The 15,370-nt window shown below is 52.3% G+C and overlaps 2 protein-coding genes across 2 annotated transcripts in view; both read right to left on the minus strand.

Moving 5' to 3' along the window:
• Positions 1 to 4,245, minus strand: part of LOC140187537 (inositol polyphosphate 5-phosphatase K-like) — a 32,409-nt gene extending 28,164 nt beyond the window's left edge. Inside the window, 1 exon segment of the mRNA XM_072242908.1 lies at positions 4,090 to 4,245. The gene's annotated coding sequence lies outside the window, so the exon portion shown is untranslated.
• A 3,448-nt stretch (positions 4,246 to 7,693) lies between these two features.
• Positions 7,694 to 15,370, minus strand: part of LOC140187827 (phosphatidylinositol transfer protein alpha isoform-like) — a 77,424-nt gene continuing 69,747 nt past the window's right edge. Inside the window, exons 11-12 of the mRNA XM_072243617.1 lie at positions 9,431 to 9,499; positions 7,694 to 8,769 (exon numbers count right to left, since the gene is read on the minus strand). Of these exons, the coding sequence (XP_072099718.1) occupies positions 9,452 to 9,499 (48 nt within the window). The 3' untranslated portion in view covers positions 7,694 to 8,769; positions 9,431 to 9,451. The remainder of the gene's footprint in view (positions 8,770 to 9,430; positions 9,500 to 15,370) is intronic.

Below are 15,370 nucleotides of genomic sequence, written 5' to 3' on the forward strand. Positions count from 1 at the left end.
AGGGAGGGAGATGGGGTGAGGGACGGAAGGAGATGAGGATGGGGTGATGGAGGGAGGGAGATGGGGTGAGGGACGGACGGAGATGAGGATGGAGTGATAGAGGGAGGGAGATGGGGTGAGGGACGGACGGAGATGAGGATGGGGTGAGGGAGGGAGGGAGATGGGGTGAGGGACGGACGGAGATGAGGATGGAGTGATGAGGGAGGGAGATGGGGTGAGGGACGGAAGGAGATGAGGATGGGGTGATGGAGGGAGGGAGATGGGGTGAGGGACGGAAGGAGATGAGGATGGGGTGATGGAGGGAGGGAGATGGGGTGAGGGACGGAAGGAGATGAGGATGGGGTGATGGAGGGAGGGAGATGGGGTGAGGGACGGAAGGAGATGAGGATGGGGTGATGGAGGGAGGGAGATGGGGTGAGGGACGGAAGGAGATGAGGATGGAGTGATGGAGGGAGGGAGATGGGGTGAGGGACGGAAGAAGATGAGGATGGGGTGATGGAGGGAGGGAGATGGGGTGAGGGACGGACGGAGATGAGGATGGGGTGATGGAGGGAGGGAGATGGGGTGAGGGACGGACGGAGATGAGGATGGGGTGAGGGAGGGAGGGAGATGGGGTGAGGGACGGACGGAGATGAGGATGGGGTGAGGGAGGGAGGGAGATGGGGTGAGGGACGGACGGAGATGAGGATGGGGTGATGGAGGGAGGGAGATGGGGTGAGGGACGGACGGAGATGAGGATGGGGTGATGGAGGGAGGGAGATGGGGTGAGGGACGGACGGAGATGAGGATGGGGTGAGGGAGGGAGGGAGATGGGGTGAGGGACGGACGGAGATGAGGATGGGGTGATGGAGGGAGGGAGATGGGGTGAGGGACGGAAGGAGATGAGGATGGGGTGATGGAGGGAGGGAGATGGGGTGAGGGACGGAAGGAGATGAGGATGGGGTGATGGAGGGAGGGAGATGGGGTGAGGGACGGACGGAGATGAGGATGGAGTGATAGAGGGAGGGAGATGGGGTGAGGGACGGACGGAGATGAGGATGGGGTGAGGGAGGGAGGGAGATGGGGTGAGGGACGGACGGAGATGAGGATGGAGTGATGAGGGAGGGAGATGGGGTGAGGGACGGAAGGAGATGAGGATGGAGTGATGGAGGGAGGGAGATGGGGTGAGGGACGGAAGGAGATGAGGATGGGGTGATGGAGGGAGGGAGATGGGGTGAGGGACGGAAGGAGATGAGGATGGGGTGATGGAGGGAGGGAGATGGGGTGAGGGACGGAAGGAGATGAGGATGGGGTGATGGAGGGAGGAGGATGGAGTGATGGAGGGAGGGAGATGGGGTGAGGGACGGACGGAGATGAGGATGGGGTGATGGAGGGAGGGAGATGGGGTGAGGGACGGACGGAGATGAGGATGGGGTGATGGAGGGAGGGAGATGGGGTGAGGGACGGACGGAGATGAGGATGGAGTGATGAGGGAGGGAGATGGGGTGAGGGACGGAAGGAGATGAGGATGGAGTGATGGAGGGAGGGAGATGGGGTGAGGGACGGAAGAAGATGAGGATGGAGTGATGAGGGAGGGAGATGGGGTGAGGGACGGACGGAGATGAGGATGGGGTGAGGGAGGGAGGGAGATGGGGTGAGGGACGGACGGAGATGAGGATGGGGTGATGGAGGGAGGGAGATGGGGTGAGGGACGGACGGAGATGAGGATGGAGTGATGAGGGAGGGAGATGGGGTGAGGGACGGAAGGAGATGAGGATGGAGTGATGGAGGGAGGGAGATGGGGTGAGGGACGGAAGAAGATGAGGATGGAGTGATGAGGGAGGGAGATGGGGTGAGGGACGGACGGAGATGAGGATGGGGTGAGGGAGGGAGGGAGATGGGGTGAGGGACGGACGGAGATGAGGATGGGGTGATGGAGGGAGGGAGATGGGGTGAGGGACGGACGGAGATGAGGATGGAGTGATGAGGGAGGGAGATGGGGTGAGGGACGGAAGGAGATGAGGATGGAGTGATGAGGGAGGGAGATGGGGTGAGGGACGGACGGAGATGAGGATGGGGTGAGGGAGGGAGGGAGATGGGGTGAGGGACGGAAGAAGATGAGGATGGAGTGATGAGGGAGGGAGATGGGGTGAGGGACGGACGGAGATGAGGATGGGGTGAGGGAGGGAGGGAGATGGGGTGAGGGACGGAAGAAGATGAGGATGGAGTGATGAGGGAGGGAGATGGGGTGAGGGACGGACGGAGATGAGGATGGGGTGAGGGAGGGAGGGAGATGGGGTGAGGGACGGACGGAGATGAGGATGGGGTGATGGAGGGAGGGAGATGGGGTGAGGGACGGACGGAGATGAGGATGGCGTGATGGAGGGAGGGAGATGGGGTGAGGGACGGAAGGAGATGAGGATGGGGTGATGGAGGGAGGGAGATGGGGTGAGGGACGGAAGGAGATGAGGATGGAGTGATGAGGGAGGGAGATGGGGTGAGGGACGGACGGAGATGAGGATGGGGTGAGGGAGGGAGGGAGATGGGGTGAGGGACGGACGGAGATGAGGATGGGGTGAGGGAGGGAGGGAGATGGGGTGAGGGACGGACGGAGATGAGGATGGGGTGAGGGAGGGAGGGAGATGGGGTGAGGGACGGAAGGAGATGAGGATGGAGTGATGGAGGGAGAGAGATGGGGTGAGGGACGGAAGGAGATGAGGATGGAGTGATGGAGGGAGAGAGATGGGGTGAGGGACGGAAGGAGATGAGGATGGGGTGATGGAGGGAGGGAGATGGGGTGAGGGACGGAAGGAGATGAGGATGGAGTGATGGAGGGAGGGAGATGGGGTGAGGGACGGAAGGAGATGAGGATGGGGTGATGGAGGGAGGGAGATGGGGTGAGGGACGGAAGGAGATGAGGATGGGGTGATGGAGGGAGGGAGATGGGGTGAGGGACGGAAGGAGATGAGGATGGGGTGATGGAGGGAGGGAGATGGGGTGAGGGACGGACGGAGATGAGGATGGAGTGATGAGGGAGGGAGATGGGGTGAGGGACGGACGGAGATGAGGATGGGGTGATGGAGGGAGGGAGATGGGGTGAGGGACGGAAGGAGATGAGGATGGGGTGATGAGGGAGGGAGATGGGGTGAGGGACGGACGGAGATGAGGATGGGGTGATGGAGGGAGGGAGATGGGGTGAGGGACGGAAGGAGATGAGGATGGGGTGATGAGGGAGGGAGATGGGGTGAGGGACGGAAGGAGATGAGGATGGAGTGATGAGGGAGGGAGATGGGGTGAGGGACGGAAGGAGATGAGGATGGGGTGATGGAGGGAGGGAGATGGGGTGAGGGACGGACGGAGATGAGGATGGGGTGATGGAGGGAGGGAGATGGGGTGAGGGACGGACGGAGATGAGGATGGAGTGATGAGGGAGGGAGATGGGGTGAGGGACGGACGGAGATGAGGATGGGGTGATGGAGGGAGGGAGATGGGGTGAGGGACGGAAGGAGATGAGGATGGGGTGATGAGGGAGGGAGATGGGGTGAGGGACGGAAGGAGATGAGGATGGAGTGATGAGGGAGGGAGATGGGGTGAGGGACGGAAGGAGATGAGGATGGGGTGATGGAGGGAGGGAGATGGGGTGAGGGACGGACGGAGATGAGGATGGGGTGATGGAGGGAGGGAGATGGGGTGAGGGACGGACGGAGATGAGGATGGAGTGATGAGGGAGGGAGATGGGGTGAGGGACGGACGGAGATGAGGATGGGGTGATGGAGGGAGGGAGATGGGGTGAGGGACGGACGGAGATGAGGATGGAGTGATGAGGGAGGGAGATGGGGTGAGGGACGGACGGAGATGAGGATGGGGTGAGGGACGGACGGAGATGGGGTGAGGGACGGAAGGAGATGAGGATGGGGTGAGGGAGGGACGGAGGAATAGAGATGGAATGACAGGCGGACGAAGAAGGAGGGAAGGACGGAGATGAAGAGGGAGTGACGGGCTGACCGATACCGCTCCCTCACCGATCCGACCCTGGTTTCCCCGACAGCCGGGCCCACCCCGCTCAGAACCGGATACGAAGTACGCGCGGCGCCTCGGGATTCCCCTCACCTGGTGCCGGCGTCCCGCGGTGGTGGTGCCGCTGCCGCCCGTCGCCCGTTCAAACCCAACCGCAGCGGCGGCGCCGGTTCTTAAAGGGATCGCCCCGTTGGTCAGCGTTTAAAGGGATCAGCACGTACCCGCCCGCACCGCCCCCCCAACCATTCCTTCCTCAGTTGATGATGCCGCCGAGCGCTCAGCGATTGGTCGACAGCTATCAGCTGACCCGCGGTCTCCACCAATGAGCACGCACCCTGCCCAAAGCAAAACAGAGCCGACCCGACGCTGCTTTGGTGATTATTTCTGGGCGGGACAGGGACAGCCTGAGTCACTGGGTGACCGGTATAGGGTGGGGTGGAGTGGGGTGAGGGGTGACCGGTATAGGGTGGGGTGGGGTGAGGGGTGACCGGTATAGGGTGGGGTGGGGTGGGGTGAGGGGTGACCGGTATAGGGTGGGGTGACGGTCTGGGGAGGGGAGGGGGGTGACCGGTATAGGGTGGGGTGACGGTCTGGGGCGGGGGTGACCGGTATAGGGTGGGATGACGGTCTGGGGAGGGGAGGGGGGTGACCGGTCTGGGGAAGGGAAGGGGTGACGGGTCTGGGAAGCGGGAGAGGGGTGAGGGGTCTGGGGAGGGGGTGACTGGTATAGGGTGGGATGACGGTCTGGGGAGGGGAGGGGGTGACCGGTCTGGGGAAGGGAAGGGAAGGGAAGGGGTGACAGGAGGGGGTGAGGTGTCTGGGGAGCGGGAGAGGGGTGACGGGTCTGGCGAGGGGGTGAGGGGTGGGGTGAGGTGACAGGTCTGGAAAGGGTGACCAGTATTGGGAGGGGTGGGGTGACCGCTGACTGACCCCACCTGCATCTGCCCGTCCGACAATCTTTAACCCCCCACGGTAGCATTAAGACAAGAACTGACGAAGGATCTCGGCCCGAAACATTTTTTTCCATAGATGCTACCTGGCCGACCGAGTTCCTCCAGCATTTTGTGTGGTAATGGGAAACAGCTTTTTCCCCCAGACCACTAAACTCCCTGACACCACCCAGGTCTTATCACTTATGAAGCGCCAGTAACATTATACTGTTTACTTTTTATTTGTTAATTTATTTATGATAATATTACTTCCTGTGCTGTGTATATGAGTTGTACACCTTAGTCCGGAGGAACGTTGTTTGCATGGTAGTATATACATCTACAGTCAAATGACAATGAGCTTCAACTTGTTAACTCTAAGATTATTGTGAGGGGAGAATGTCAGAGGGATTTTTTAAAAAAAAAACAGCAAATACACAGCAAGAGTCTCTTAGGTATTTGGATGATGGAGGGAAGGGTTAAATTGATCTTTAAGTTGAAAGGTCAACACAACATTGTTGGCTAAGGGGCCTGTACATGTTCTAATCTAGGACATAGCAAAATGTGTCTGCAAGTTTCGGAAATCTGACAGTGGAGATGAATCACTGTCCAATTGCTATCATTGCAACCAGAGAATAAATTTATTAAGGTCAGCAGGGACTGAAAGAACAGTGATGGGTGATAAAAGTTAGCATGATAAATGGCACATTCTTCACAGCTTTATTCAGAGGAGGGCCACAGTTGAAGGGACAAGGCAGATTAATAATTCAGTACAGACTAGATGAGCCAAAGGGCCTGTTTCTGTGCTGTTCTACTTTCAATGTTTTAGGAATGGCCTCTTCCCTTCCACCAGATTTCTGAACAGTCCATGAAGCTACAAACATTACCAAACTATTTTGCACTCCTTTGTTTTTAATATATTCTCAGTACAACTTTTTTATTTACACATTGCTGCCACATAACAAGAAATTTCAAGTAACATGTCTGTGATAAGAAAACTGATTCTGCATTTCAGGAAGTCAAATGGGATAGGACAGATGGCAGGGGATGAGAGATTATTAAAGATCAGAGACACCCAGGTCCAAGCCCATTATTCCCTGAAAATGGCAACATGGCTAGATAGGGCATACTTGCCTTCATAAGTCAGGGCATAAAAACTTTTAAACTCAATGCTTTTCTACAACTTTGCCAATCACTGGTCACAACAAGGTACAGAATCAGCTTCATCATCACTGACATGTCGTGACATTTGCTGTTACTGCTGCCCCAAACACTGCAATGCATAAAAATTAATAGAAGTTACAATAAGAAATATCAAAAAAGAGTGAAATAGTGAGTGTTCATGGAAACTGATGGTGGAGGGGAAGAAGCTGTTGAGGGTGGGTCTTTGTTGGTGGCAGTAATGAGAAGCGGGCAGGTCCTGGATGGTGAGGGTTCTCAGTGGATGTCACCTGCTTGAGGCACTGCCTTTCGAAAATGTCTTCAGTGATGGGGAAGCCAGAGCCCATGGTGGAGCTGGCTGAGTTACAACCCTCTGCAGCTGTTTCCCATCCTGTGCAGTGGCCCCTCCACACCAGACGGTGATGCAGCCCGTTAGAATGCTCCCCATGGTACACCTGTAGAAAGTTGCCAGTCTTTTGCGACGTCCCAAATCTCCTGAAACTCCCAATGAATTAGAGCCACTGGTGTGCCCTCTTTGTAACATCAACATGTTGGGCCCAGGACAGATTCTCAGAGATGTTGACACACAGGAACTTGAAACTGCCAATCCCTCAATAGGGACCGGAGTGTGTCTCCCGACTTCTCCTTCCTGAAGTCCACAATCGATTCCTCGGTCTTAATGATACGGAGTACAAGGTTGGTATTGTGACAATACTGTGGTTGCAGCGGACATTCACCAGGATGTTATCCGGACTGGACAGTCCTGGCTGGGGGGGTGGGATTGACCTGATGGAGGTGTATAAATGACAAGAGTCATAGACAGGGTAGATGGTGAATCTTTTTACCTGCTGCAATAGGGTATTGGTTTAAGGCATGAGGTAGCAGTTTTAAAGGCCGTGTTGTTTTAAAACCAGTCATGCTCAACTCTCTGAGAAAGGTGGTGGCAGTGGAAACGGATACAATCTCTACACTCAAAAGGCACAACCGGACAGGGCATAGAAAGGGATAGGACGTAGGTGGGAATTTTGGTCAGCATGGAAATATTCAGCTGAAGGGGCTGCTTCCTGCTGAATAGTTATAGTTATTAAGTGGGATATGGACAAAAAGACAGACACAAAATGCTGGAAGTCAGCAGGCCAGGCAGCATCTATGGAAATTAACAGATACTCGATGTTTCAAACAGAAACCCTTCTTTAGGACTCAAGCAGTCAGCATGAACAGGATGAGCTGAAGGGCCAGCCCTCGTGCCATACAGGGCAGCCTGACAGCGCAGTGGTTAGCACAATGCTCTACACTGCCAGTGACCCACGATCAATTCCCGCTGCTGTCGAAAAGGAGTTTGTACGTTCTCTCTGTGACCACGTGGGTTTCCCCTGGGTGCTCCTGTTTCCTCCCACATTCCAAAGACGAAGGTTAGGGTGAGTGAGTTGTGGACATGTTACGTTGGCGCCAGAAGCATGGCGACACTTGCGGGCACACCTTTGGACTGCGTTGGTTGTTGATGCAAACATTTCACTGTGTTTCAATGTACATGTGACAGGTAAAGTTCATCTTTAAACTCTGAGAATGACACCCCAACACCCCAAAGGAGACAGTGCAGACAGTGCTATTGGACATTTTCATTTATTGCATGAGTGAAACAATTTAAAAAAATAAGTGATGCTTTGTTCAAGAAATGAAAAAAACCAAAAACTGGTTACAGTACGACAGGAAGGTGTTGATTCTGAGAGACAGAGAATGTGACAGACCACGGATTAAGCACTCAGAGTAAACTGGGTAAGCAGGGAATGAGGGGGCGAGGGGGAGGAGGTGCAGCACTATAGATCCTCAGCCCTGAGGTAAGCTCCTTAGGTCTGACAACAGCCTCACGTGGCCGGACGACAATGTCCCCAGTACGCGAAGGTCCTCAATACAAGGCAAATGCCCCTGGTAGGCCCAACGACCCTCTCAGCAAGCTGGGGGCTACACCTCTGGAGAGGTCCGAGCCTCTTTACCACTGCTCCCACCAAACCCCACTCCAGACCGACGGACGTTCCAACCTCTCCTTTGGTGTGCGGCAGCGAGAGCCAGGAGGGTGTGTAATGGCCCCACTTCGTGTCTCCTTCCCACCATCCTCCCCCTCAACCTCCCCTCACAAACTATCTCCTAATGGATATACCTGGCTTTTGCAAAACACAGAATGCTGGTCTGCTCCGGAGGGGGCACCTCGGGAGCGTTTTATTGCACTTAAGACAACCAAATAAATTAACGATTCTGCAATAAATTAACGTTAGTAAGATCACCTCACATGGATGGAAGGAGGGAACGAATTGGAACAGCACATCATGGCCACTTGATGGAATATTTTAGATTGGTCACCACCTTTGAACCACAGTCACTCAGTGTTTGGTTCAGACCAGACACACAGTATATTGATAATAGCAGGTAGAGCACAGCAAACCCTAACACTCATATATTCTGCGTGGGATTAAAGTTAGTGCCTTCGTGTGTTTTTGTATTCCTCTGCCTGGTCCCAACAATCTATTTCTTCGAGCAACATCCCAAGATTTGTTTAAAAATATCATTCTGTGAATGGAGAGGTGGGGAGGGGGCGGGGGGAAGTAGGAGGAGGGGGAGGGGGTTACTCAGAGGCAGGAAGTCCTTCACCGCTGGAGTGTGAGAGCCTCAGACGCAATCTCGTCAGCTACAACAGAAAGGAAAGCCCGCTTTAGAATCGTCAGTCTCTCCCTGACCCACCCACCCCAACGTAGAATCGCCAGTCTCTCCCCGACCCACCCATCCCAACGTAGAATCGCCAGTCTCTCCCCGACCCACCCATCCCAACGTAGAATCACCAGTCTCCCCTCTCCACGACCCACCCAGCCCAACGTAGAATCGCCAGTCTCTCCCCCGACCCACCCATCCCAACGTAGAATCACCAGTCTCTCATCTCCCCCATGGGAGTTGATTCTTCCTATTCCCCTCCCCTCCTGCCCCTCCAACCTAACGTAGAACCATCAGTCCCTCATTTCCACAACCCACGCCCCCTCCCCTCCTGTCCCTCCAATCCAACGAAAGTCTCCCCCACCCATCCTCCTCACACCCCCAACCCTGGGACAGTTCTTTCCCTCTCCTCCTCCAGCATTCAGACAGTGCCACCCTCAATCCCCTCCACGTTTGGGAATACAGTCACCCTCCCACCCCAAACCCCTCTCCTTATGGGAGAGACTCCCTGCCTTCCACCAACCCTTTCTGGCCTTGGGACAGGGTCAACGACCAACACAGTCCCAAGTGCTGTAAGTACAGACTGACAGCTGGTGTACAGATACAGGCAGACTGCTGATCACAGGCGGAGTCACACTTACTGCATGAACAGCAGTCCGGCACTATTCATCAGTGGCTGTCAGTCCTCTCACAGGTCCGTTCTGTATCATCTGCAGAGGAGGAGATGAGTCAGTACACACATCCCTGCAAGTCCCCACACACATCCACACCTCCGGTTCCCATTCCCACCACTGCCCAGTCCCCCCTCATCTCTCACATCAACTCTACTCTCCACACCTCCTATTCCCACCCCTGCCCAGTTCCCTCTCCCATCCCATCTCTCACATCAACTCCACCCTCCTCACCTCCCATTCTCACCACTACTCAGTCCCCCCTCACCTCCCACATTAACCCCACTTCCCATTCCCACCTCTCCCCAGTCTCCCCTCACCTCCATTCCCACCCCTACCCAGTCCCCTCTCCCATCCCATCTCTCACATCAACTCCACCCTCCTCTCCCATTTCCACCCCTTCCCACAGTCTCCCCCCATCTCTCCTCTCCTCACCTCCCATTCCTACCCACACTCCCCCCCTCACCTCCCATATGAACCCCACCTCCCATTCCACCCACACCTCCCATCCCTCACATCAACTCCTTCCTCCCATTCCACCCCAAACCATGGGCTCTCCCCACCCCTTACATCAGCCCTCCCATTCCCACCCTCTGCCTGCAACTGGATGCCTGACCTCCTGACCAACAGATCACGATCAATAAGGAGAGAAAACACACACACACAATCAATGCTGGAGGAGCTCAGCAGGAAGAAAACCTCCGTGGAAATGAATAAAAAGTCAAATTTGGAGCCGAGACCCTTCATCAGAACTGGAAAGGGGGGTGGGGGGTGGGGAGGAGTCAGAATAAGGTGGTGGGGGGAGGGGAGAAGTAGTGATAGGTGAAACCAGGAAAAGGGGAAGGTGAAGCCCAGAGATGGGAAGTCGATTGGTGGAAGAGGTAAAGAGGGGGAATCTGACAGGAGAGGACAGTGTCAGGGAAACAGATTATTATCTGAATGGTGGCCGATTAGGAAAAGGGGAGGTGCAACGAGACCTGGGTGTCATTGTACACCAGTCATTGAAAGTGGGCATGCAGGTACAGCAGGCGGTGAAAAAGGCGAATGGTATGCTGGCATTCATAGCAAGAGGATTCGAGTACAGGAGCAGGGAGGTACTACTGCAGTTGTACAAGGCCTTGGTGAGACCACACCTGGAGTATTGTGTGCAGTTTTGGTCCCCTAATCTGAGGAAAGACATTCTTGCCATAGAGGGAGTACAAAGAAGGTTCACCAGATTGATTCCTGGGATGGCAGGACTTTCATATGATGAAAGACTGGATCAACTAGGCTGGAAATGAGAAGATTGAGGGGGGATCTTATTGAAACGTATAAAATCCTAAAGGGATTGGACAGGCTAGATGCAGGAAGATTGTTCCCGATGTTGGGGAAGTCCAGAACGAGGGGTCACAGTTTGAGGATAAAGGGGAAGCCTTTTAGGACTGAGATGAGGAAAAACTTCCTCACACAGAGAGTGGTGAATCTGTGGAATTCTCTGCCACAGGAAACAGTTGAGGCCAGTTCATTGGCTATATTTAAGAAGGAGTTAGATATTGCCCTTATGGCTAAAGGGATCGGGGGTATGGAGGGAAGGCTGGTACAGGGTTCTGAGTTGGATGATCAGCCATGATCATACTGAATGGCAGTGCAGGCTTGAAGGGCCGAATGGCCTACTCCTGCACCTATTTTCTATATTTCTATGTCATGGGAGAAAGGGAAGGGAAGGAGCATCAGCAGGAAGTGGCAGGTAAGGAGATGAGGTGAAAGAGGGAAACAGGAATGGGGCAAGGTGAAGGGGGAAGGGACAATTACCAGAAGTTTGGGAAATTGATGTTCCTGCAATCAGGTTGGAGGCTACCCAGAAGCGACACAAGGTGCTGCTCCTCCAACCTCAGTGTGACCACATCGTAGCAGTAGAGGAGGCCATGGATTGACATGTCAGAACGGGAAGTAGAACTGAAATGGGTGGCCACCGGGAAATTCCACTTTTTGTGGTGGATGGAGTGAAGGTGCCCGTGAAGTGGTCTGCCAATCTAGGGTGGGTCTCACCGACATACAGGAAGCCACACCAGGAGCACTGGATACAGCAGATGACCCCAACAGACTCACAGGTGAAGTGTCACCTCACCTGGAAGGACTGTTTGGGGCCTTGGATGGTAGTGGGGGAGGTGGTGTAGCACTTATTCCATTTGCAAGGATAAGTACCAGTGGGAATGACAAGTGAACAAGGGAGTCACATATGGAGAGGTCCCTGCAAAAAGTGGAAAATCAATAGTGAGAGGCAGCAACACCTCTGCCATAATTATCCTAAACACTGATGCTCCACAATGTTGTCCTCAGCCCTAGACTCTACTCCCTCTACACTGTTGGCAACAAGGCCAGATTCTGCTGACTGTCTACAAATTTGCAGATTACCCCACTGTAGTGGGCTATGTCTCAAATAATGAAGATTTAAAGTACAGGAAGGAGATGGAGAGAGCAGTGATATGTTGGCCAGAAAATTTAGGAAAGAATTAGGCCATTTGGCCCATCGAGTCTGCTTCATCATTCCATCATGGCTGATCCAATTTTCCACTCAGCCCTAATCTCCTGCCTTCTCCCCGTATCCCTTCATGCCCTGACCAACCTCTGCCTTAATATACATAAAGGCCTGGCTAAAGACAGTCCTCATCTCTGTTCTAAAAGGATGCTCCCTTACCCTGAGGCTGCATCTTCTGGTCTTGGACTCTCCCACCATCCTCTCCACACCCACTATCGAGGCCTTTCACCATTTGATAGGTGTCAATGAGGTCAGCCCTCACTCTTCTGAGTTCCAGTGAATACAGGCCCAGAGCCATCAAACGCTTTGCACGTGACAAACTGTTCAACCCTAGAATCATTTTCATGACTCCTTTGAACCCTCTCCAGTTTCAGCACATCCTAAGGGGCCCAAAACTGCTCACAATACTCCAAGTGAGGCCTCACCAGTGCTTTATAAAGTCTCCACATTACAGCCTTGCTGTTATATTCTAGAACTCTTGAAATGAATGCTGACACTGCATTTGCCCTCCTCACCAGGGACTCAGCCTGTCGGGAATCTCACACAGCGACTCCCAAGTCCCCTCGCACATCGCTGTTTTGTATTTCCTCTCCATTTAGAAATATAGCCAACCCTTTCATTTCTTCTACCAATGTGCACGACCACACACTTCCCAACACTGTATTCCACTTGCCACTTCTTTGCCCATTCTCCTCATCTGTCTAAGTCCTTAGGTAGCCTATTTCTTCAAAACTATCCAACTATCTTCACATCGTCTGCAAATTTGGCCACAAAGCCATCAATTCCATCATCCAAATATAACGTATAGTGTGAAGAGAATCAATCCTTACACAGACCCTGTGGAACTCCTATAGTTACCAGCAGCCAAGCAGAAAAGGCTCCCTTTATTCCTAATCTTTGCTTCCTGTCAATCAGCCACTCTTTTATCCATGCCAGAATTATTCCTGTAATACCATGGGCTCGTAGCTTGTTAAGCAGCCTCATGTGGCATCCTATCAAAGGCATTCTAAAAATCCAAGTACATAACATCAACTGATTCTCCTTTGTCTATTCTGCTTGTTATTTCTTCAAAGAATTCCAACGTATTTGTCAGGCAAGATTTTTCCTTGAGGAAACCAAGCTGACTATGGCCTATTTTATCATGTGCATCCAAATACCCTGAAACCTCATCCTTAACAATCAACTCCAACATCTTCCCAACTACTGAGGTCAGACTAACTGGCTGATAGTTTCCTTTCTTCTGCCTACATCCCTTCTTGAAGAGTGGAGTGACATTTGCAATTTTCCAGTCTTCCAGAACCATTCAAGAATCTAGTGATTCTTGAAAGATCATTATTAATGACTCCACAATCTCTTCAACCACTTCTTCAGCACTTTGGTAGTAGAAATAAATGTGCCGACTATTTACTAAACGGGGAGAAAAATCCAAAAATCTGAGATGCAAAGGAACTTGGGAGTCCTTCTGCAGAACACTCTAAAGGTTAACTTGCAGGTTGAGTCAGTGGTGAGGAAGGCAAATGCAATGTTAGCATTCATTTCAACAGGTCTAGAATACAAGAGCAAGGATATGACGCTGAAGCTTTATAAGGCACTGGTGAGGCCTCACCTTGAGTATTGTGAACAGTTTTGGGCCCCTCATCTTAGAAGAGATGTGCAGGCATTGGAGAAGGTCCAGAGGAGATTCACAAGGATGATTCCAGGAATGAAAGGGTTATCATACGAGGAATGTTTGATGGCTCTGGGTCTGTACTCGCTGGAATATAGAAGGATGAGGGGGAATCTCATTGAATGTTGAAAGGACTAGACAGAATAGATGTGGAAAGGATGTTTCCCATGGTGTGGGAGTCTAGGACAAGAGGACACAGCCTCAGGATAGGGAGGCATCCATTCAAAACAGAGATGCGGAGATATTTCTTTAGCAAGAGGTTGCTAAATTTGTGGAATTTGTTGCCATGTGCAGCTGTGGAGGCCAGGTCATTGGGTGTATTCATGGCAGAGATTGATAGGTTCTTGATTGGACATGGCATCAAAGTTTTTGGGGAGAAGGCCAGGAAATGGGGAGGGAAAAAAAGGATCAACCATGATTGAATGGCGGAGCAGAATCGATGGGCCAGATGGCCTAATTCTGCTCCTATATCTTATGGTCTTTCAGAACCCTGGGGTGTACACCATCTGGTCCAGGTGACTCATCAGACCTTTCAGTTTCCCAAGAACTCTCTCTCTAGTTATGTAAATTCACACACTTCATGACCTGATACCAGGAGGTTCTAGCATACTGCTAGTGTCTTACACAGTGAAGACTGACGCAAAATACTTATTCAGTTTGTCTGCCATTTCGTTGTCCCCCATTACTAGATCTCCAGCATCATTTTCTAGCAGTCTTATATAGACTCTTGCTTCTCTTTTATACTTTTTGTATCTGAAGAAACTTTGGTATCTAATCAACTCCTCAGTCTCCCGAATGATCTCGATTTCATCCAGTCCAGCTCCAACTCCTTAATGTGGATTGTTAGAAGCTGCAGTCATGACAGCAACCTCTCCCTCAATGTCAACAATACAACAGAGCTGGTCATTGACGTCAGGAAAGGGGGTTGGTGCAGAAGCTCCTGTCTACAAAGGTGTTGAGGTCAAGAGGGTTAGAGATGCAAATTCCCAGAAACTTGCATCATCAATAACCCATCCTGATCATCAGACATGGGAGCAGAATTAAGCCATTTGACCCATTGAGTTTGCTCTGCCGTTTCATCATGGCTGATTTATTATCCCTCTCAACCCCATTTTCCTGCAACCTTTGACACCTTGACTAATCAAGAACCTATCAACCTCTGCTTTAAATATATCCAATCACTTTGCTTCCACAGATGTCTGTGGCAATGAATTCAACAGATTCACCATCCTCTGGCTAACAAAATTCCTCATCTCTGTTCAAGAGGGACATCCTGTGGGCTCTGGTCCCAGACTCTCCCACTATAGGAAACATCGTCTCCATGTCCACTCTATCTCAGCCTTTCAATATTAAATGAGATTCTACCCCCCCACCCCCCATTTTTCTAAATTACAGCAAGTACAGGCCCAGAGCCATCAAATGCTCTTCATGTTAACCCTTTCATTCCCAGAGTCATTCTCATGACTCTCTAATGCCAGCACATCTTTTCTTAGATAAGGTGCCCAAAACTGCTCACAATACTTCGTGCGGTCTGACCAGTGCCTTACAAAGCCTCAGCATCACATCACTGCTTTTATATTCTAGTCCTCTCAAAATGAATGCCAACATTGAATTTGCCTTCCTCACCACTGACTCAACCTTTAGGAAATCCTGCATGAGGAGTCCTAAATCGCCCTGGGCCTTTGATTTTTAAATGTTCTCCCCATTTAGAAAATAGTCTACGGCT

The sequence above is a fragment of the Mobula birostris genome, chromosome 25 (genome assembly GCF_030028105.1).
Source record: "Mobula birostris isolate sMobBir1 chromosome 25, sMobBir1.hap1, whole genome shotgun sequence".
In the NCBI taxonomy this organism is placed as follows: domain Eukaryota; kingdom Metazoa; phylum Chordata; class Chondrichthyes; order Myliobatiformes; family Myliobatidae; genus Mobula; species Mobula birostris.